Source organism: Suillus bovinus, assembly GCF_016758785.1.
Source record: "Suillus bovinus strain UH-Sbo-P2 chromosome Unknown EDB93scaffold_16, whole genome shotgun sequence".
NCBI lineage: Eukaryota > Fungi > Basidiomycota > Agaricomycetes > Boletales > Suillaceae > Suillus > Suillus bovinus.
In genome coordinates, this window is record NW_024542072.1 from 539219 (window position 1) to 559708 (window position 20490).

Genomic DNA, 20490 nt, shown 5'->3' on the forward strand with positions numbered 1-20490 from the left:
TGTTTGTTCGGGACAAACAAACGCGCTCTCTACTCGCTCATCATTCAAAACAATGGTAGGAGAACTCCTAGATCCAAGGTTATTTGTCATATGAAAATTGCTGATGCTAATGACTAGGCTGCTCAAATATCCACAGGAATGTCCGAGTTGCGGGAGATAACCAAAATGGAGCGCATAGGTGCGCGAAACACTCATATGTATTGAGAGTAATTACGAATGACTGCTAGGCGCACACTCGCATATCCGAGGTCTTGGGCTTGACGACCGTCTCGAACCGCGAGCGAATTCGCAGGGTATGGTAGGACAAGCCAAAGCACGAAAAGCTGCGGGCATGGTCATCAAGATGGTACAAGAGGGACGGATAGCGGGACGCGCGATATTGTTCGCTGGGCCACCTTCGACGGGGAAGACAGCTATCGCACTAGGCAGGTGTATGATTATTATTGACTTGCGACACCATGAATGACATTCTGCAGGAATGGCACAGACACTAGGCTCGGATGTACCGTTTACGATGATCGCTGGCAGCGAGGTGTTTTCATTGTCAATGTCCAAGACTGAAGCACTGACGCAAGCCATACGGCGGAGTATCGGTGTGCGGATCAAAGAAGAAAGTGAGATAATTGAAGGAGAGGTCGTCGAAATCCAGATCGACCGCAGTCTAACTGGCGTATGTGTGCTGCATCTCAGTCAGCAAAGTTTACAAGCTCTAACTACCTTCCGCAGGCCACCAAAACCGGTAAACTTACGATAAAAACAACAGACATGGAAACTATTTACGACCTGGGTACCAAGATGATAGATGCTCTCTCTAAAGAAAAGGTCCTTGCAGGTGATGTGGTAGTGATTGACAAGACATCAGGGAGGGTCACAAAACTTGGTCGCTCGTATGCGCGTTCAAGAGATTATGATGCCATGGGTGCAGACGTGCGTCCTCAATGTTTCTGCGGTTAGATTCTAGCGGTGCTAATGGAAATTGCAGACAAAATTCGTGCAATGTCCCGAGGGCGAAATCCAGAAACGAAAAGAAGTCGTGCACACAGTATCGTTACATGAGATTGATGTGATCAACAGTCGAACGCAAGGTTTCCTTGCGCTCTTCGCAGGAGACACTGGCGAGATTAAACCCGAGCTTCGTGACCAAATCAACTCCAAGGTTGCTGAATGGAGGGAAGAAGGCAAAGCAGAAATCGTACCTGGCGTATGTCAAACTCTTGATGATAAAACTCCGTGACTAACGCTGAAACAGGTCCTTTTCATCGATGAAGTACACATGCTTGATATCGAATGCTTTTCATTCTTGAACCGTGCGCTTGAGAACGAGCTGTCTCCTTTGGTGATCATGGCTTCAAATCGAGGGATGTCACGTATACGAGGAACGAAATTCAGAAGCCCGCACGGACTGCCCGTTGACCTGCTCGATCGTGTCCTCATCGTCAGCACGAAGCCCTATGCCGAAGAAGACATCCAGCAGATCATTCAAATCCGGTGAATATTTTCCACACTATATATTTCTAAGCCCACTAAAACCACGGACACAGCTGCGAGGAAGAGGATGTGACCCTGACCCAAGAAGCACAAAGCGTTCTCACCTCGATGGCAACGTCTACGACCCTGCGGTACGCCCTCAATCTGATCTCTTGTGCGCAAGTAATCGCACGGAAACGGAAGTCGGACGCCGTGGACGTTGAGGATCTCCGTCGGGCGTACACGTATTTCATGGATGAAAAACGAAGTGTGCAGTGGCTGAAGGAGCAACAAGGCAGCTTGGTGTTTGAGGAGGTTGGTCAGGAGGATGCAGTTATGGGGGATGCGATGGAGTCATAGGTGTACGTCGGGTCACTGCATTTGAGGGAGGAGACTTGATTGTCTCGTGAGCGATTGTGCTCGCTTAGCGAAATTTATCTGATAGCGCGCCAGGTGTCAGTAAGCACATGGGTACAAACGCATGTTCTTCCTCGGTTTCATAAAATAAAATTCGGGTTATGTTTTTTCTTCCAATTTTTATGAGATACTCACCTAATAGACTGGTGAGTAGTTTCTGCCACTTTTTATAGACCGGCTGGTCGTCAAGACGTGACTGTTTGCCACCTAGGTGTGGTGTTCATCTCATCTTTTACTTCAAAGTCAGGTGCACCTTTACACTGTCATTTTATCCCATCCCGTTAATACCAAGTCGACTTTACAACAAATTCACTAATCGAATCCCAAGCAAATGTAATTTTAATCAACTATGACGAATACTGCCGACACAAACTGAACTAAGCACGGAAAAACGACCTCGAAAGCAGGAATGAAGCCAAAGATACAAGTGCTGGTAGGAGTCCAGTATGATGAAAATGGTAAGCAGCGAGCCCGAATATACAATAGGGTAGGTAGGATGCGCATCTGCCGTACGAGTAAATTGTGGTACGTGCGGGATACACTTCAAAAGGGGGAGGATGAGCGAGTGTAATGTGCAAAGAGCGTGGGTGGAGCTATTAGCTATATTATATTACAGGAAGCCAAAAAACTGAAAGCGGTGCAGTGCAATATATCGCGCGCCATACAATATCAGGGTGATATTCCCATTGTGGCTGGGGCATGCCGAGTGAGGAGCCTGAGGATTTGGGTGGGGCTCGTGGATTGAATGTAGTACGGTAGGAAACATGGATCAGGGTAAAAACTCTTTACTGTCCTTCTCTGTCCCGCATGCTGTATCACAGCCTTTGGATTCAATGTCTACCATATCGTAGTCATCGCAAGGCTCATCGATGACAGACACGACGGTGGTCTCCACATTGACGTTCAGGTGGGCCTAGATGGTATCGTCAGTACGTTTTGCAAGACAAACAATAATATATACGTACGCCCTTGTTAGGTGAGAGAGGGCCCAGGATACGCTGCTGTAACCCGCGAATCGGTGAGTTCCACCGCGTGATAAATGAAATGAAACACGAACCGATGATTTGTGAATGTTCATCGAGGCAGGGTAGACATCAGCCTCGCGCTGACTCGAGAAGTTATGGTCTGAACGCAAACGCTTCCGTGTGTTCAGTCTAGCAAATATTAGTTGACGAGCAGAAGAACATGAAGGATCCGACGCACGTAGCGAGAAGGGAGTTGGCATACACTAGTTCCAGTCATTAGTCATTAGCAGGATAAAGCCATCAAATTACACGTACGCTTTGCGATGGCGAAGTGCATTCCAAGGAAGATCAAGTTATGCCGCATTACCATCCACTGGATTGTACATCAGAAGACACTCCTGTGAAATTAGATGCCTCTTACGCAAATAAGGGATGCAATTGTGACAGCGCTGAAAGGAAATGTTAATAAAACCCTAAACGATAGCCCTGAGCACCTACCAAGTAAAACTTCCAGTTTCGAGTGTGTACAAGATCAATGAGTTGATGATGTGGTTCATGCTAATGGCTCATCAGATAAGTGGGGCATGAGTGAAGAGGGGTCCTACGTTGCGAAACCAGTGCGACTGCGTCCAAGGAAGATGACCATGACGACGGTTATGATGAATTCCACAGACGCAGATAGGGTGACACCGAGAGTGAATACCCACTACATTGCAGAGTCAGTTTTTAAGCGATGACGTTGGCGTTTCCGCCCACTTACTGATGGGAATGGCTTGATGAATAGCGAGTAGTGGCGAAGGCGCATGCTACGAATGCTAGTGTGAGGAAACAAAATACAATAAACATTCTGTAAAACTCACATTTCGGTGGTCGAAACTTGCAAGAACCAATTAAGTATTACAAAAAAAATTATTTCTCGAGGATAACGTACCACATGCAGCGACTGCGGTTTGTTGATGAGCACAAAGGATTGAAAATGAAAATATAAAAACTCACGAAGACGCAAGAATGCCAGGAGAACCTAATAATTGAACATTAGATTTAATGGCGGTAAACTCGTATGACTTAAACACGTACGAGGGGCGCAGCGAAATACCACCTCTTTGTCACTAAAAGAGGTTCAGCTGGGTACACGGTCAACAGTTTCGATTACTGACGTTTACGGACTCTGTTCGCGAAGAAACTGCACAATAAAACATTTAAACCACCACCATGGCAATTAAATGTAGGAAACGACAAACCAGTGGACGAGGAATGTGACTGCGGCAGTTATGGCTACAGAAAGCTATATAAAATATTGTCAGACAGGTTAGTTGATTACAATGGAGGGTACGAACACCTAAGGCCCTAAAGTACAGTCGTATCATGAATTTTAATGAAACAAGAACACTTCAGCTGACTCACTTTGGAATGAGATCCATCAATTCTGGTTTGTCGAAATTCACGATGACGGATTCCCAGACGGAGGTGATGATGAGAATGGTGTGCATCATGTCCAGTGCCCTGCACAGCGGTGAAAAACATTTCAAATAACGTCGCACTTGTAGACCCACCAGACGACCAAGACCTTGAGTATGTATCAAGTTAGAAAAGATCTTAGGAAGCAACACCTAGCCAAGCTCACCAATATTTTATTTTGGATGCAATCGGAGGGGTAAAATTTGAAATACAAAACGGTTTGAACGAACACGATCCCAGTGAGGCTTGAGACGATGTCAGACGCGTCGAAATAAGAGACAAAGCATTATTCACCCGCAGCCAATGCAGGTGCCCAGGAGGATCGCACCGTATACCGTCGCAACGGTGGCTACATCGCCCGACATGGTGTTTTGAGGCGGGGGAGAGTAAGGACAGGAAGTGGAAGCAAAGAAAAACGACCACAAAAAAAAATAAGTTGGACACACCACTGCTCGTTTATGTAGGTACGTGATGATTTAAATTAATGTCGGAATGGTGGTCGAGATTCAGGCATGTTTTACTGATCTCGTCATCGCGAGCAATAGAATCCTCTGATTCTAGTTTGAAGAATTCGGCATGCGGTAGCGGCATAGCCACATAATAGGGTCGGCCTTCCGTCCGTAACCGATATCATGGGCTAAATCCGCGTTAAACCTCATATTTCGGATCTGCCTTCAAACCTGAATTGTAGATGAGGTTCTTATACCGAGCTCTTGTTTAACACCCTTGATCGTTGATAGAGCTGGGGTTTGCGCTGTGGACAGTCGGAACAGCGCCCACTTTAATGAATTCCCACCTTCACCCGATCCTCTGGTGCAAACACCGCCTCAGCGCCTAAACGTTTCCTCGGCACCTAATCAAGCTCGCAAAGTCTCCCACAAACCTTGCTATGCAGCGTTTATTGTGCAGGAGAGGGTGGATTCCAAGGTTCATAGTCGTCTTTAGCATCGCTGCTCAGCACTCATAGGTAGACAAAACTGTCGCCGCTGAGTTGGGAGAGTAATAAATCTATGCCGTACGTTTATTGTGCCGTGTGGTTCGGACTCTGGGGGCGAACAGCGAAATCTGACAGCATCTTTTATATGAGAGTGGTCCATCAGAATGTACGAAGCAGCACTCAGGCCGGGGAACTTGAATCCATCGGTCCACCCAAGTTGTTTAGGACTTGTAGTTCGCTGAAGTTCACTGTTCTAGCTAGTAGCCACACGAGGCCATAGTACTAGTGCCTGCGAAATTCAAATCCAGGATTTAGCCTAACAATCAGAAGCCTGAAGAAAAGATGAGCCTGATAACAATGAATCTGGGAATTTAATTCCGGCAGAACAAAAAGTCCGGCCGTGAATTACCCCATATACTATACTACTTCGGGCCCGCACCCAACAACCAGCCTCTTTAACCCTTGCTGGTTCCTTTGGATATCTGGTTTCGCCGTCTTCAAACCAGTCTCTGCCGCTACCCTCCTGGAGATCGCGCTGCGAACCTTTTGAACGGTGTTAGTGGCGCACAATAATACGGCTTGAGGTACTACATAAGGTAAGCGACGGGCCGGCTTGCCTCATGTTTCAGGTGTGTTCTGCCACCTGCCGACTCCGCCGTCATTCAAGCGCCCTACACCATGATGGTGTATGTTTGTTGGGGTTCGTTCCGGATGCCACCGATTCCCGGCGGACTCGATCGAGTTTCATCTCTGATCGAATGTTATCAAGGCTCTGCGCCACTCGAATCAAACAAGCACTTGATGGGCTTGGCAAAAGTCTTCATTCTAGATGCAATGGTCGCGGATGTCCATGAAACTCGATTCTGAGACGCAAGCAAGCTCCTTGAGCGCTTCCATCTCAGTCAGCTTCTTTCCATTTTATTTCTTCATTATATTCAACCTGTCACTCGATATCAAGGATCACTATATCCAATTTATGTAAACAATGCAGCATCTATCATTATATCATATATGCACCTTGAAAAATATTTAGTACACATACGAAATAAAATAAGGATCTATTAAGTCTGGTAAAAGAGAAGAGATAGCTGTTCGTCATGACGAAAAAGACGCGAAAATGTTAGTACCCACAGTAGCTGGAGTCGAGTTTGCTCAGTGACTTGATCGTATCGAGACTGCGCACTGATATGAATTTCGAACATGTTCCAAGAAAATTTCATCGCGGGTACTATTTATTAGCTCAAGTTATTCCTGTACATATTAGAATCCTTTTTATTTGGCCCGATTAAGGGAGACTAATTATATATTGGAAGAGATTTAAACCACGGCAGCGACTCATCGGCATTGCTAGAGTTGTATGTACATTAGTCAGCGGATGCGCGCACCGGCCCCAAAAAGGGTAAAAACTGTCAATTCTAATCAATTGTAGTTTTAGAGTTGAGGAGGTCAAAATGTTTTGCAAATTCAACTCGTCATTCGAATTCATGCACATACGAGTTTTGTCTCTGCAGTTGCCCTACTCACCACTATACATGTATCGCCGTGACTACCGGTGACCAGCAGGTCGAGACTCGTCCTTCTATGTGTTTTACTTCACTCAGCATGCATACAACTGCAAGTGTCTGCATGCTTGCCGCCCCTCAGCGCTCAGCTCTTCGCGAACCGTTTCCATCAGAAGTTTATCTGTTTTCCCAAGTCTGTTTTTTGTCACGAATTTCGTCCTGGATCCGAGAGCTCGACCAACTCTGCGATCTATAACCAGTGCAGCAGCGGAGATCAATTCCAGGAACAATCGCGAGACGAAAAGCATCGGAAACACCTGTCGCGCCCATATCAGGTCGAAAATTATCATGGGCGAGCAGTCATTCTTAAACCCCTCGGCCTTACTAAATCGGCTTGATAGGTTGGTATCTTTTTGACTCACTGTCCGTAATGCGCAGTTTTCCGGTAGAAGATTACCTACCAGTTCATCACTGCAGACGGTGTCTTGCGAGAAGTGAGTTCAATCAATTTTATCGCTCTTCGTGTGAAAAAGGTACGAGTACAGCCCTTGCAGCTACCCTGTCCTTCTTTGACAGGTAGAGTGTAAGGATTGAGCGCTCGAGATGTTCTTGTGGCGTGGTGTTGACTAATATCCGCGTCGCAAGTCGGGACGTACAGTATCACATGAGACGCGCCGCGGCCAGAACACGGAAGTGCTCCGGTGCTTTCTTCGCACGATGAAGTAGCCATCTTGAAGTCAGGTGGACGTCATGTCAGTATCTACTATCTGCGTGCACGAAGTGGTATAAGTTTGAACGTCATTCACGCACTCACTTCCTATCCTTTGCTGTCTAATTCTCGCGGTAGGTTTACCCCACCTTGTAGCATTATCTGGTTTGATATGACTTCTCATTAGATCAATATGCCTGGAACCACTCTTCCCCCTTTCCCGGATGATGTTCGAACACATCCGCTTTTGATTATTGATTATGAGCTCATCAAGGCTGGAGATAGGGAGGAAATTGATCGATTGTGGGAGGCTGCGACAACGCTTGGATTCTGGTAGTACGTCATGAGAGTTGGATCGTTTGCCGAACATAAGTTAGACCTACCAGATTCTTCGGACAGTTTGAAGAACCATGGCGCAGATCAAGAAGCTAACGACATGTTTAATTTGGGTGCCGAGACACTGGCTTTACCCCTCGAAGAACGTTTGAAGTTCGAGCAAGGGGACAACGGACAATCGTTTGGGTCTGTCTTTGAGTGTCTTATCTTATCTTATCTGAATTTTCTATCAGCTACAAGAAGGTGGGGGCTCAGGCGATCGATGGCACAGGCACGTACTTCCAGACCAGATCACCAGCAATAGACTGACATAAATCTAGGCAAATTCGTGGACAACATTGAATTCATAAACGTCTCCAAAGATGATGCTCTCGCGTATCCACAGGTCGTTCACCTCACTTATCCATCCACCATAAACGCTCGCATGGAAAACACGGTTGCGCCATTTGTCCGCAAGTCTCTTGATGTGACATATGCCGTGTTGAATATATTTGATGAAAAGCTTGGACTGCCGAAAGGGACTTTGGAGAGTCTGCATGCTATGGATGAACACAGTGCTTGTGAGGTCAGATGCACTCGCAGCCCCCCTGTGCAGGACAAGGCAGCGAGGGACAGAGCTATGCTAGCTGCCCATACTGACTTCGGTAGCCTGGTGGGTCCCTTGATATGTGTGGGCGTTGTAGTGACGGGTACATTTGTCTCGCCAGACCTTCCTGCACAATCGGCTCGGTGGACTCCAAGTGATGCCCCCTGGTCATGACGAGTGGTCCTACGTTCGAGTAAGCGTGAATCCCTTAAGTAGCCGTGGTAGACGCTCACAAACGCATAGCCCATCCCTGGACATGCTATTTGCAATATCGCGGATGCGCTATCTATTTTCAGTGGAGGCATTCTGCAATCCAACATCCACCGCGTTGTGTACGTACATGTCATTAAGGACTTGCGCGCTTAAACTTACTAATCATTCGAATCATCACGGATAGTCCACCTCCCGGCGCACAGGCAGAACATGGGCGTTGGTCCCTGGTCTTCTTTACCCGTCCGACCAGCTCGAAAGTTCTTCGGGCCCTTGTTGAATCCAGTCCTATTATCGCAGAGGCTGTGAAGAAGCAACCTGACAGGAACTTTGAGAGTGGTTCTACTGCTGCCGAGTGGCTCGCAAGAAGAGTTAGGAATCAGAGAATTAACAATAGAAGGGTGAGAATTCCTGTAGTGCATCAGTTGTAAATTGATGCCGACATGTTACAGGGACCAGATACATGGGCTGAGAGCCGTGGCACTGAGCACACTCCAACGGCAGCTTAGGTTGTTAATTGCGTGTACTATTCGACGACCAGGGTTTTTGAGTCAACGTGGAGGTTCTTTCTATGGTTCTGATTCTTGATTAAAGTGAGAACTTACTACAAACTTCAATGGAGAGCTTGTTCTTTGCATCTGTTCTGAGGAATCCTGAATTCTGCGATGTGTAGAGGAGTTGGGGATGTTCAAGATGACTTCGAGCTCGACTCGGTCTTCTTGAGTTCCCCGAGGTGCGTCATCTGTGACGAGCGGAAGATGGTACACAGTCCATGAAGAAATTCCCCGCGCTTGAGAAGATGAGAGCTTACTACCCCAATGATTGCGTAAATTGGAACTGGTTAGAGAATCAAAATCGATTACGCAGATCGATAGAGCAGAACTTGAAACATCCCACTCGCGGGCAGGTCGCCACTCTGCCATGTTCGAACTCAGCATTTGAAGAGACGCACGATATGTCCTTGGAGCAGCTGCCGCAGAAACTTTGGTGTCGAGTGACATATACATAGTGCGATTTGATCTATCGTAGCCTCCACCGACACGCTCAGAGAGAATAATCAGTGTTGACAAAATGCGATTGGATGCAGAATAGAGGACATCTAACTGGAGTCCGTGAACGATGACAAATTTGTGATGGTCGGTGTGGTCAGTCATTGCGCAGAGCAAGGACACTACATATATCATACAACGCCACCAGACAAAAACGGAGCGGGTAACCACTTGGCAACTCGCATCGACCTCAGGCGTTTGTTTCGTCGAGGGCCTGTTCTGGATGGACTAAAGTTGGGAGGTCGGGGAGTGACTTGAGGAGACCATCCTGGCATGTGTTTCAAACTGATATTGGTGCGGATATGTCATTGATGTATAACAACCTAACTTGAAGGTATTTAGGACTAACTTGAAGCAGCGAATTATGAGTTTCTGGAGTAGATGTGTGGTATGACAATGAGGCTCCAGCTGGCACACGGTTTGAGCTTCTATTACATAATGATTGGTTGGCCGCCTCCGAGTAGGCCCCCTGAAGCTCCCCCATAGGTCTGTCCGAATTTTAGCATTTTTGAGGCCGAAAATTGGCCAAATCTCTGTCCGAACTTAGCATTTTTGAGGCTTTTGGAAGGCCGATGAGGGCCGATGTCTGTCCGAAGTTAGCATTTTTGGGGTAGTTTCAGCCGTTCAGGTGGACTTCAGGGCAGGTCATGTAGCAACTTCGAGTGATGATGATCCCATAGATTTTGTCAATGCCAGCACCACACTCTCATAATGATGCTTCCTGAAAATCTTGTGCAGCAAATGTGCTGAATTCAAAATATAGAATTAACTTGAATATACTCTGATCTCGAACCCGCTGCACAACAGAGAAATTGTCACACTTTGGCAGGGGTCACAAAAATGGCACACCACGTGATCACTGACCTCTGTCCGACTTAGCATTTTTGACAGTCAAAAAGTTGCATTTTTGAGGGCCGTTTTGGGGGTTCCAGATGGACAGACCTTATAGGGAGCTTCAGGGGGCCTCTCTGAGTCGACTCACTCGATGTTATCCTTGATGGCACATGTACTCCTTGCAGCAAAATGCAGGGTCATAACTTCTAATTGTCGGTTCTGACGTTCCTTCTCGCCCAACATGTTCTCTCAGAGCGATCATAGGACACCCTGTAAAGATTAAGGGTGGTCACATCCAGGCAGTGTGGCTTCATAATATCTGAATTTTTGCGAAAGTGTGGGATGCCTCACTCTGGTGGCCTTCTTGTTTCAGCTATTTTAATCAATATTGCACCATACAGGCTACAACGTGCTTCTGTTGTACAAATCTGATGCCCACTGTATATTATGACTGGGATAGTTCTTCTGTCAATGGTCAAAAATAGACCAGTCTCATTGACAGCTTGTTCTGAACTCCTAGTACAAGGAGGGTTCAGGTTCAAGGGTTCTCACTAGACGAGCACAGCGGCTTCTATCTAGGTTCAGCGGCGAGTGGTTTTAGCACTTCTGCCTATCAAGGGTTCAGGCTAAGACAGTGAGTGACTGTCTTAGAATCAGGTATCAGACTATAAGGTTGGAGACCTTATAGAACAGGATTCAAGGGGAAAACCCAGTAGATTAAGTTAAGGAATACTACTGTTGTACATGGGGTTTATATAGGTAAAGAGGAGCAGCGCAGCCACATCAAGAAAGGTAACAGAGATAGGAAAATAGTACAACCTATCAAGATAGCAAAGATAGGTGAAACAACCATGCGGCGCATGATAGTAGTCAGGTTACAATCAAGAAGAAGGGAGTGCGGACAGCCCGCTTGATAAGAGAATAGCCGAGTCTAGATGAGTCTAGAGTCAGTGCTATGGTTACAAAAAGAGAAAAATAAATGAGGCTAAATGTTATTGTAATACTGTAAATGGTTCAGAGGCTATGCGTGGCGTGATATCCTGCGAGTTACCGATCAGCGCTACATGGTGTGGATACCACCTGCATGCTGTGATTCCCTCACTTATAATCCATCAGGACCTCACAGGTTTCGCAGCATTACCATGACCTCTAGCACACACCTTATCCTCAAGTGTTAGTTGAAATCCATCCCTCAGTCACATGTCAAGATCCGTTCCTGGCCATTTCAATGACTACCCTCCGCCCATGGGAGAGGGCCTCAGTCACCCAGAACACCCCCAGGACAGGGGACAGAAAAATCTCATAATGAACGAAACACTACAAGTTGTCGTCAATAGTATGTGTCACACCTATCTTCATTTACCACATACCGATGATCTCCCAAACCACCCCTGGCAATGTTTTCTTTCATCATTATTCTCCTGTATTGTTTCACAATAGACTCTGTGCCAGGCCTGCTCGAGGATACACTTCAAGCCTTAAGTGAGAAACCAGGCCAGCCAGAACAACTCCAAGATCTTGGAGAGACAAACCTCGTGACCAGTGAAATGCTACAAGTCGCCATCAACAGTATGTGCCATCTACCATCACTCAGCACGCGGTACTCATGATTTCCTATGGCAGATTCCATATTGGATCCATCGATGATACCCTCCCAGTCATGGGTGAGGAGCCAAGCCACCTAGAACACACACATTGTTGAGTTATGGACTTCGCATCATTGTTTGTTGTCATCATATAGCATATTTCCTTTTTCTGTTCTGTCACATGTGTTAGTACTTAAACCTTCACGTTTCCTTCTATCATACCTCAGTTGTTTGTTCCAAACACTGAGGTATGTCTTTCCTATTTTCTCATTATCTCGTTGTCTCTTACGATAGAACTCTAGCGTGTTCGCTCGTTAGGTAACTACAATATAAGCCGTTTGTTCCAAACACTGAGCGTGTTCGTTCGTTAGCTTCTACACACATGACTCGGGAGAGATACACCTCAGTGGAGTGCAACAAGTCATTGTTACTTGTATGTATCACCTATATCCACTCAGCTCGTATTGATGATTTCCCTCAAGCTATTCGTGCCACCGATCTCGCTCTTGGTCTTTGACGGATTCCCGCTGGCTTCCATGTGGTAGTCAAGGTTGACGGTGCTGAATATCGGACAAGCAATAAATCTGCACACGTAGACCAAGCTGTCATCGAATGAAATGAGTGCATTCTTCTGTAAGCAGTCCTTAACCCCATTTGCCTTGCAGGTATTGAGAAAGACTTGAGGCCGTGCGAGCCATCTTTTAAAGTTTGGGTCAGCATGTATGCATCATTTGAATTGGGTCTCATGCCCTGTCATGGTGAACTCCTCCGCACATTTGAGATCTCTGTCAGAGAATTACTGGATCACAGCGAAAGGTCACATCATCAGTATTGTCCATTGTAAATAACACCTGGCAGATGCTAACGAGTATCACAGCCATAATATTTCAACCGAAGTGGGATCAAGTCGTATCCGCTTGTACTTCACTGTTCATGATGGTGGAGCAGCAGCTTTCTGATCAAAATGACAGTGAAGCTCTTTGTCCCCTTACTAGCATGAGTGATCAATGCAGTCTGGGATTCTGATGCTTATTGTTGTAACCTGTGGCTTACATCTCACGATATGGATGTGCTAGCATTGAGGATGGATGCCAGACATCCTCTTCTCGCACGATACCGCAGGACACAGAACAATGGTAATCTGGACCAATCCATAAATCACTTCGAACATGCCTTGTATCTCTGCCCCGTGCATCATCCCTACTACCCTGCAGCACTATTCAATCTAGCCACCACAAAACTCATTAGTTGCCAAGCCAACAGAAGACACCTTGACCTCAACATACCTATCTCTCTTTTTCAAGATGCACTCAATTTGTGTCCCATTGGTCATCCAGACCGACCCATCACCCAACTCCATCTTGCCATTTCTCTGCTCTCTTGCTTTGCGGGACGGGGATCTCAAAATGATGTTGACATGGCTGAAGAGTTACTGAGCAAAGTGCTCAATGTCTGTCATGCCAAGAGCCACATTTACAGAGTGGTTTTGATTGCAAGAAAAACATCTGCTCTGCATCCTGCTGGAAGCTTGGATGAAAACTATCTTCAACAGGAGTGGCCTGATGCATTCATGCTTTCGTTATCACCAAATCAGCTTGCTCATCAAATAGAGTGGTGCTTCCAGAGGGATGAGCCCCATGCCTTAGATGAAGTGATATCCCTTCATCATGATGCACTGGGATACTACGATACTGAACATGCTTACCGAGGGCAGTTGCTAGGTAATCTGGCTACAATACTGCAAACTCGCTTCGAGCGTCGAGGCAATGGCAAAGACTTGGATCAGGCCATCATATATCAGATGGAAGTGCTGGCCTTGCACCCGGTTGGTGACCCAGATCGGCCCTCATCATTAAATAGCCTTGCAAATCGGCTCTCTACCTGCTTTGAATACCGAGGCAATAATGATGAAGACCTGGATCATGCTATCGCGCTTCATAGGGAAGCGCTGGCTCTGTGCCCTATTGGTCACCCAGATCAGTCCTCACCATTAAATTATCTTGCGAAACAACTTTTTAGCTGCTTTAACCAGCGAGGCGTTTACGAAGACTTGGATGAGGCTATCACCTTTCATAGGGAAGTGCTGGCCTTGCAGCCGGTTGATCACCTAGAATTGTTTTCATCATTGAATCATCTTGCAGTTCAACTTTCCACCTGCTTTCACCACCGAGGCAATGTCGAAGACTCAGATGAGGCTATTGCACTTCAAAGGGAAGAGCCGGCACTGCACCCTGTCGGCCACCCAGATCAGTCCAGGTCATTAATTAAACTTGCTGATCAACTGTACACCTGCTTTGATCACCACGGCAATGACAAAGACTTGGATGAGGCTATTGCACTCCACAGAGAAGGCCTAGCTTTGCACCCTGATCGGTCTTCCTCATTCAATAATTTCGCAAATCAATTCTCCACCCACTTTGAACACTGAGGCAATGACAAAGACTTGGACTGGGCTATTGCATTGCATGAGGAAGCGCTGGCCTTGTGCCCCATTGGTCACCCAGATCAGTCTATGTCATTAATTAACCTCACGAATCAACTCTCCTCTCGCTTCGAGCACTGAGGCAATGATGAAGACTTGGATCAGGCTATTGCACTTGACAGGGAAGCACTGGCCTTGTGCCCTGCCAGTCTCCCAGATCTGTCTGTGTCATTTAATATAAATAACCTTGCGGTTCTTCTTGCCTCCTGCTTCGAGCATCAAGGCAACAACAAAGACTTGGATCAGGCTATCGCACTTCATGGGGAAGCGCTTGCCTTATGCCCCATCAGTCACACACATCAGTCTGCATCATTGAATAACCTCATGAATCAACTCGCCTCCTGCTTTAAGCACTGAGGCAACAACAAAGACTTGGATGAGGCTATCGCACTTCATAGGGAAGTGCTGGCCTTGCACCCCATCATTCACCCAGATCGGTCTATGTTATAAATAACCTTGCGACTGAACTCTCCTCCCACTTTAAGCACTGAGGCAACAACAAAGACTTAGATCGGTGTAACGATGGTTGTGGCACTGGGCTCAGAACCAACTATTTTGATACTGATGTCAAACAGTATTTGTCCAATGCACTTCCGACTACCCCGACCTGAGTCCGACAGTCCGATCCTGACCCGATGCACTTTCCGACAGTCCGATGCATGTCCGATCCCAACCCGACATTCCCACGCATCGGACCAGTCCTCCCTATGTCCTGTCCAGTCACATCTATCCCCACTAGGTGCACATTTACTCCTTTTGACTTGCTAAGCATTGTATACAGCGTTATTACATGTTTTCTCATGGTCCGCAGTACCACATGTCCTATTACATAGGATTTTGGACCCAAAATATCGCTACTATGCTCGCCTATAGCAGTCCGAATTTCTACATAGTCACCATTTAATATCTAGTACTTCTATTGCATTACTTACTTTTCCCTACTCAGTAGTAGGATGGAAGTCATTGGATATTAGTAGTACTTGATTGTATTGCGAAATATCTATCCGCTCTTTTCCTCCGAAACATTCCTACACATCCGACATTCATTTGACCGACAATCCGACACACTTCCGACACATTCCTTTATCGTCCGACGCATTCCCGACAGTCCAATGCATAGTCCGACGCCCGACCCGACTCCAATATTTTCTGACCCGACAATTTCCCTTTGGATGAGTAGTTCCTAGCTTCAGATTATCTTCCTATTATTGATAACTAACTATCTAAACTAATACCAAACAGCTACCCCTATAGGATTGAACGTACTTGCTCTGCAAGTATAGCAGACTAGGCCGTGCTAAGATCTACCTAAATATTTGTTGTCTAGCCCAGTGGGAATCAGCTTTCTACATTGGGCTATTGCACTTCACAGGGAAGTGCTGGCCTTGCACCCCATCGGTCACCCAGATCGGTCTATATCATTAAATAACCTCGCGACTGAACTCTCCTCCCGCTTTAAGCACTGAGGCAACAACAAAGACTTAAATGAGGCTATTGTACTTCACAGGGAAGCGCTGGCCTTGCACCCCGTCGGTCACCCAGATTGGTCTATGTCATTAAATAGCCTCGCAACTGAACTCTCCTCCCGCTTTCAGCACTGAGGCAATGAAGAAGACTTATATCAGGCTATTGCACTTAACAGGAAAGCACTGGTCTCACCAAGGCAATGACAAAGACTTGGATGAGGCTATCACACTTCACAAGGAAGTGCTGGAGTCAGAGGGCAACAACGGGTAAACTGCATCATAGCAGTAGGAGTGCAAATGTGTCAGCACTTCAGCTGAGTCTCATCTGAACGTTTCAAACAAATTTCTGTTCCGTTCTTATTTTCCCCATATTTCCATAGCTTAAAACAACATGCCAGCCATACAGACATCTCAGTCTCTTCACGATACTGAGATGTAAGCCTTATTGTCTTTTCCCCTTCATTCATACAAGCTAATATACCTTAGAATATATTTGTCTGTCTAGCTCACCTTGTCCATGCTCACTCGTTCCTCATAACCTCAGGAAGCGCTGGGCTTGTGCCCCGTCGGTCACACAAATCAGTTTGAATCATTAAATAACCTCGTGAATCAACTCTCCACCCACTTTCACCACCAACACAATAGAGAAGACCTCAAGGAGTCATGACTCACGAGAGAACCTATGCTGTGCATTGACTCTGTCGACACAACATGATCCTCGTCAATTACTAGTCCATAAGTTGCTGGCCAAGGTCTATCTGTCACTCCACCACTCAGGCCCTGACGACACTGGTGCAGGTGATGATGGTGATGGTCTGAATGCCGCCATGCATCATTTCAGGGCAGCAGCAAATATTGTCTTTGGAAGCTTGCTATCCCGCCTGTGAACAAGTATGCTCTGGGTTGTTCATGCCTCTCAACATTTATATGCCACTGAACTGGAGGCATATGCAACTTCCATGCAACTTCTGGACACTTACATGACTACAACAGCTTCAGTATTGTCTCATCACAATATCATAAAGGACTTCCCAAGTACACTTGTCATTGATGCTGCATCTTTGTAGTGGTGATATGTGCCATGCTGTCGAGTTGTTGGAACAAGGCAGGACTATCATCTGGACCCAGATGATACAGCTCCGCACCCCTCTTGATGGCCTCCAGACTCACGGCACTCATGCATTGGCCCTGATGAAGAGATTCAGAGACCTCAGCTCCCTCCTCAGTAAACCTCCTGTGAACTATTCAGAAGGAAACCCAAGAGCCGACATAGAAGCAGAGGAAACCTGGTACAGACGTCTAGTGGAGGAGTGGAATAGAGCTGTAGAAGAGATCCGGAAGATTGAGAGCTTCTTCCGCTTCCTTCTTCCCCCCCTTATTTTTTGATCTTAAAGATGCAGCTCATGATGGACCTATCATTGTGCTCATCGAAGCAAGTTGTGCCACACCATTATCATCCAGCACAAGCGATCTCCAGCTAGCACATTCAACTCCCTACCGATTTGCTGAAACTTGTCAAATTGATACCAGCATCCCGAGAGGCAGTTGAAAAAGAGGCCGGTCCTAAAGGGAACCAAATAGTGCTGATAAAAGCTTTGAGAGAGTTGTGGGACGACATGGTCAGCCCAGTGGTCGAAAGTCTGAGCGGAATTGCTTGACGAGGTTCCCAAATATGGTGGTGCCTGACATCTCTTTTCAATTTCTTGCTGTTGCATGCCGCTGGTGAGTGCAGAGCAAGGGGAAAGTCTCTTTCGCAGCAGTATATCTCTTCATACATCCCATCTATCACCTCACTGATCAAGGCTCACGCAAGTCATGACAAATCCTTGTCGGTGCCCTTCATTGCCATTGGTCCAGATGTTAGGGGTGACGAGACTCGGACTAGAGAAACTAAGGGCGAGAACAAAACTAGTAGAGTAGTAGTTAGTAGGAGTAGAGTAGGGATGTCAGTAAGATAGCTCACCTCAGTCTTGGTTCAAAAGACTGAGTGAGATTATTCGACGAGGAGAGGAATTGATATGTTTGATTGGGACGGAGAACCAATAGGGAATGTGTATGACACATGGTATGAGGAGTGTTCGTGTGTATAAAATGAAAAGGCTAAATATGTGTAAGGGTCATATCTTGATACTTCCACTTGGATGCAAAACACTAGAGATGTGGGCGTACTCATTCAGCTGGGTCTTCATTTGACAGTGAACGAAGAGCGAGCGAGTGTTGATGGCTGCAGAAAAGTTTTCGTGGTAGGTATTTCATGAAGATGTCGGCAATCATATCGTGTGTGGGTACATAGGGAATAATGATGGTCCCATTGCTGACTAGATCTCGAACAAAATGATAGTGGACATGAATGTGCTTGGCTTGGTCGTGGAATTGAGGGTTTTTTGTTAGCGCGCTGTAACGATAGTCGCGGCGCTGGGCTCAAAACCCATGTTTTTGATACTCATGTTAAACAGTATTCGTCCGACGCATCCCCGACATTCCGATCCCGATCCTGACGCCCGACCCAAAAGTTTCAGACCCAACATTTTTGCATCAGACTCGTCCTCCCTATGTCCTGTCCAGTTGTATCTACCCCCACTGGTGGGTATTTACTCATTTCGCATTACTGAACATTACAGACAGTGTTATTACATGTTATCTACAAAAAGGTGCAGTACACATGCTCTTTTACATACATTCAGACCCGATTTTGCGCTACTGTTTTCGCCTAATGCACTCCAAAATCCTACATAGACACTATTTAATATCTAGTACTTCCTACCTATTGCATTACTTACTTTTCCCTACTCAGTAGTAGGATGGAAGTCATTGGATATTAGTAGTACTTGATTGTATTGCAAAATATCTATCTGCTTTTTTTCTCCAAAACACTCCAACACATCCAACACTCATTTGACCGACAATCCGACATACTTCTGACACATTCCTTCACTGTCCGACGCATAGTCCGATGCCCGACCCGACTCCAATATTTTCGGACCCAACAGTTTTCCTTTGGACAAGTAGTTCCTAGCTTCGGATTATCTTCCTATTATTGATAACTAACTATCTAAACTAATACCAAACAGCTACCCCTATAGGATCGAACGTACTTGCTCTGCAAGTATAGCAGACTAGGTCGTGCTAAGATCTACCTAAATATTTGTTGTCTAGGTAGTACGATTTCTGCTGAGCTCAGTGGGAATCTGCTTTCTACAGCGTGACTTCCATTATTATCACCATATAGCGTGGTGGGGGTGATCAGTGAGAGGTCAAGACCAAAATTGCATAGCAGCTGGCTGAGATGGATCTGCTCGCGGGCCGCATTAGAGAGTGAGATGTATTCAGCTTCAGTGGACAAGGTTGCAACAACAGACTGCTTTTGGGAACACCAACTAATGGGGGAGCCAAAAAGAAAGTAGACATAGCCCCCAATTGAGCGACTGTTATCTTTATCAGATGCAAAGTCAGAATCCGAATAACCGATGAGTCCTTGGTTGGACAAACCAAAAGTCAGGGAATGATGTGTGGATCCACGGAGGTAACAAAGGAGATGGTGAAGCTGGTGGTAGTGCTCTATGCCAGGGTTACTCAAAAATTTTGACAGCGCTGATACTGCATATGCGATGTTGGGACGACTAACATGCATGGCAAAGTTGAGTTCCCCAATGACACGCACATATGGCATGTGCGCAAATTGTTGCACTTTGGTTTGAGCAAGAGGTGCAGATGACTTCATCAAGGAGATCCCTGGAACCATGGGGGTGGATACTGGTTGACAATCCGACATCCGAGTTTCACTGAGAATCTGTTCAAGAAAGGAGGATTGGTTGACGGTAAGGAGTTTCTTGGAGTGATCTTGCATAATGTGCATTCCTAAGAAATGAAGTGCTTTGCCAAGATCTTTCATTTCAAAATGTTTGCTCATCTCCAGTTTGAAACCGTTAAGGAAATCCTGACAGTTCAATGCAAGCAACATGTTGTCAACATAAACGAGGAGCCAGATGGTCTTGTCATCTTTGCGTAAAACATACAGACTATAGTCTGCTTCACTGTGAACAAAGTTAAAACCTTCTTTTCATAAGAAATCATCAAGTGTCTTGTTCCACTGATGACCAGCTTGCTTGAGTCCATAGATGGCCTTGAGGAGTTTCCAGACCCAATCTGGATGCTTAGTGTCTTTGAAGCCTGGAGGTTGACGCATGTAAATTTCTTTGTCAAGCTCGCCATTGAGAAAGGCGGTCTTTACATCCATTTGATTGAGTTCAAGATCAAACTTAGCGACCATGGAGAGTAGCACACGTACAGTGTTGTATTTTGCAACAGGAGCGAAGGTGTTGGTATAATCTAGTCCTTTGATCTGCATGAAACCCTGCGCAACAAGGCGGGCCTTGTGGCGGGCAATCTGGCCATTTTAGTCATACTTATGTGAGTATACCCACTGTGAGCCAACTGCTTTTCTCCCTGATGGGAGTGGTGTTAAGACACCCACTCCTTTTTCTCC

The 20490-nt window shown here is 46.1% G+C and overlaps 6 protein-coding genes across 6 annotated transcripts; 4 read left to right on the forward strand and 2 right to left on the reverse strand.

The window, feature by feature from the left end:
- Window positions 1-17: 17 nt before the first annotated feature.
- On the forward strand, window positions 18-2034 carry EDB93DRAFT_1135780 (TIP49 C-terminus-domain-containing protein). Its single transcript, XM_041449133.1, has 9 exons — window positions 18-55; window positions 118-178; window positions 228-425; window positions 477-670; window positions 727-927; window positions 983-1201; window positions 1250-1488; window positions 1542-1873; window positions 1921-2034. The coding sequence occupies exons 1-8, from the start codon at window positions 53-55 to the stop codon at window positions 1825-1827; spliced, it is 1401 nt and encodes a 466-aa protein (XP_041309464.1). The 5' UTR covers window positions 18-52; the 3' UTR covers window positions 1828-1873; window positions 1921-2034.
- Window positions 2035-2653: 619 nt separating this feature from the next.
- On the reverse strand, window positions 2654-4672 carry EDB93DRAFT_1248872 (uncharacterized protein; the record flags this gene model as incomplete). The annotated part of the gene is made up of 20 exons (XM_041452776.1): window positions 2654-2797; window positions 2850-2885; window positions 2942-3038; window positions 3088-3112; window positions 3165-3222; window positions 3271-3298; window positions 3348-3407; window positions 3455-3555; window positions 3610-3655; window positions 3710-3725; window positions 3781-3792; window positions 3846-3870; window positions 3927-3958; window positions 4007-4032; window positions 4091-4134; window positions 4187-4196; window positions 4254-4352; window positions 4403-4416; window positions 4474-4552; window positions 4602-4672. 20 exons carry the CDS (start codon window positions 4670-4672, stop codon window positions 2654-2656), a joined length of 1023 nt encoding a protein of 340 aa, XP_041309465.1.
- A 2976-nt stretch (window positions 4673-7648) lies between these two features.
- On the forward strand, window positions 7649-9096 carry EDB93DRAFT_1239804 (uncharacterized protein; the record flags this gene model as incomplete). The annotated part of the gene is made up of 8 exons (XM_041451681.1): window positions 7649-7791; window positions 7855-7977; window positions 8025-8062; window positions 8112-8443; window positions 8499-8570; window positions 8621-8709; window positions 8775-8988; window positions 9040-9096. 8 exons carry the CDS (start codon window positions 7649-7651, stop codon window positions 9094-9096), a joined length of 1068 nt encoding a protein of 355 aa, XP_041309466.1.
- Window positions 8716-10045, reverse strand: EDB93DRAFT_1271543 (uncharacterized protein). The gene has a single exon (XM_041454344.1). The coding sequence runs from the start codon at window positions 9769-9771 to the stop codon at window positions 9157-9159; it is 615 nt and encodes a 204-aa protein (XP_041309467.1). The 5' UTR covers window positions 9772-10045; the 3' UTR covers window positions 8716-9156.
- Window positions 10046-13119: 3074 nt separating this feature from the next.
- Window positions 13120-14484, forward strand: EDB93DRAFT_1248875 (uncharacterized protein; the record flags this gene model as incomplete). Its single annotated transcript, XM_041452777.1, has 1 exon — window positions 13120-14484. One exon carries the CDS (start codon window positions 13120-13122, stop codon window positions 14482-14484), a length of 1365 nt encoding a protein of 454 aa, XP_041309468.1.
- Window positions 14485-16395: 1911 nt separating this feature from the next.
- EDB93DRAFT_1248876 (uncharacterized protein) lies at window positions 16396-17390 on the forward strand (the record flags this gene model as incomplete). Its single annotated transcript, XM_041452778.1, has 2 exons — window positions 16396-16439; window positions 17072-17390. The coding sequence occupies 2 exons, from the start codon at window positions 16396-16398 to the stop codon at window positions 17388-17390; spliced, it is 363 nt and encodes a 120-aa protein (XP_041309469.1).
- Between the last annotated feature and the right edge of the window lie 3100 nt (window positions 17391-20490).

Bases quoted from the DNA above. Each gene is read 5' to 3' on its own strand.
- EDB93DRAFT_1135780 (XM_041449133.1), top strand. The intron at 179-227 runs GTGCGCGAAACA...AATGACTGCTAG, and splicing joins AACCAAAATGGAGCGCATAG to GCGCACACTCGCATATCCGA. The intron at 671-726 runs GTATGTGTGCTG...TACCTTCCGCAG, and splicing joins TCGACCGCAGTCTAACTGGC to GCCACCAAAACCGGTAAACT.
- EDB93DRAFT_1271543 (XM_041454344.1), bottom strand. From the start codon at position 9,771: ATGATATATGTAGTGTCCTTGCTCTGCGCAATGACTGACCACACCGAC.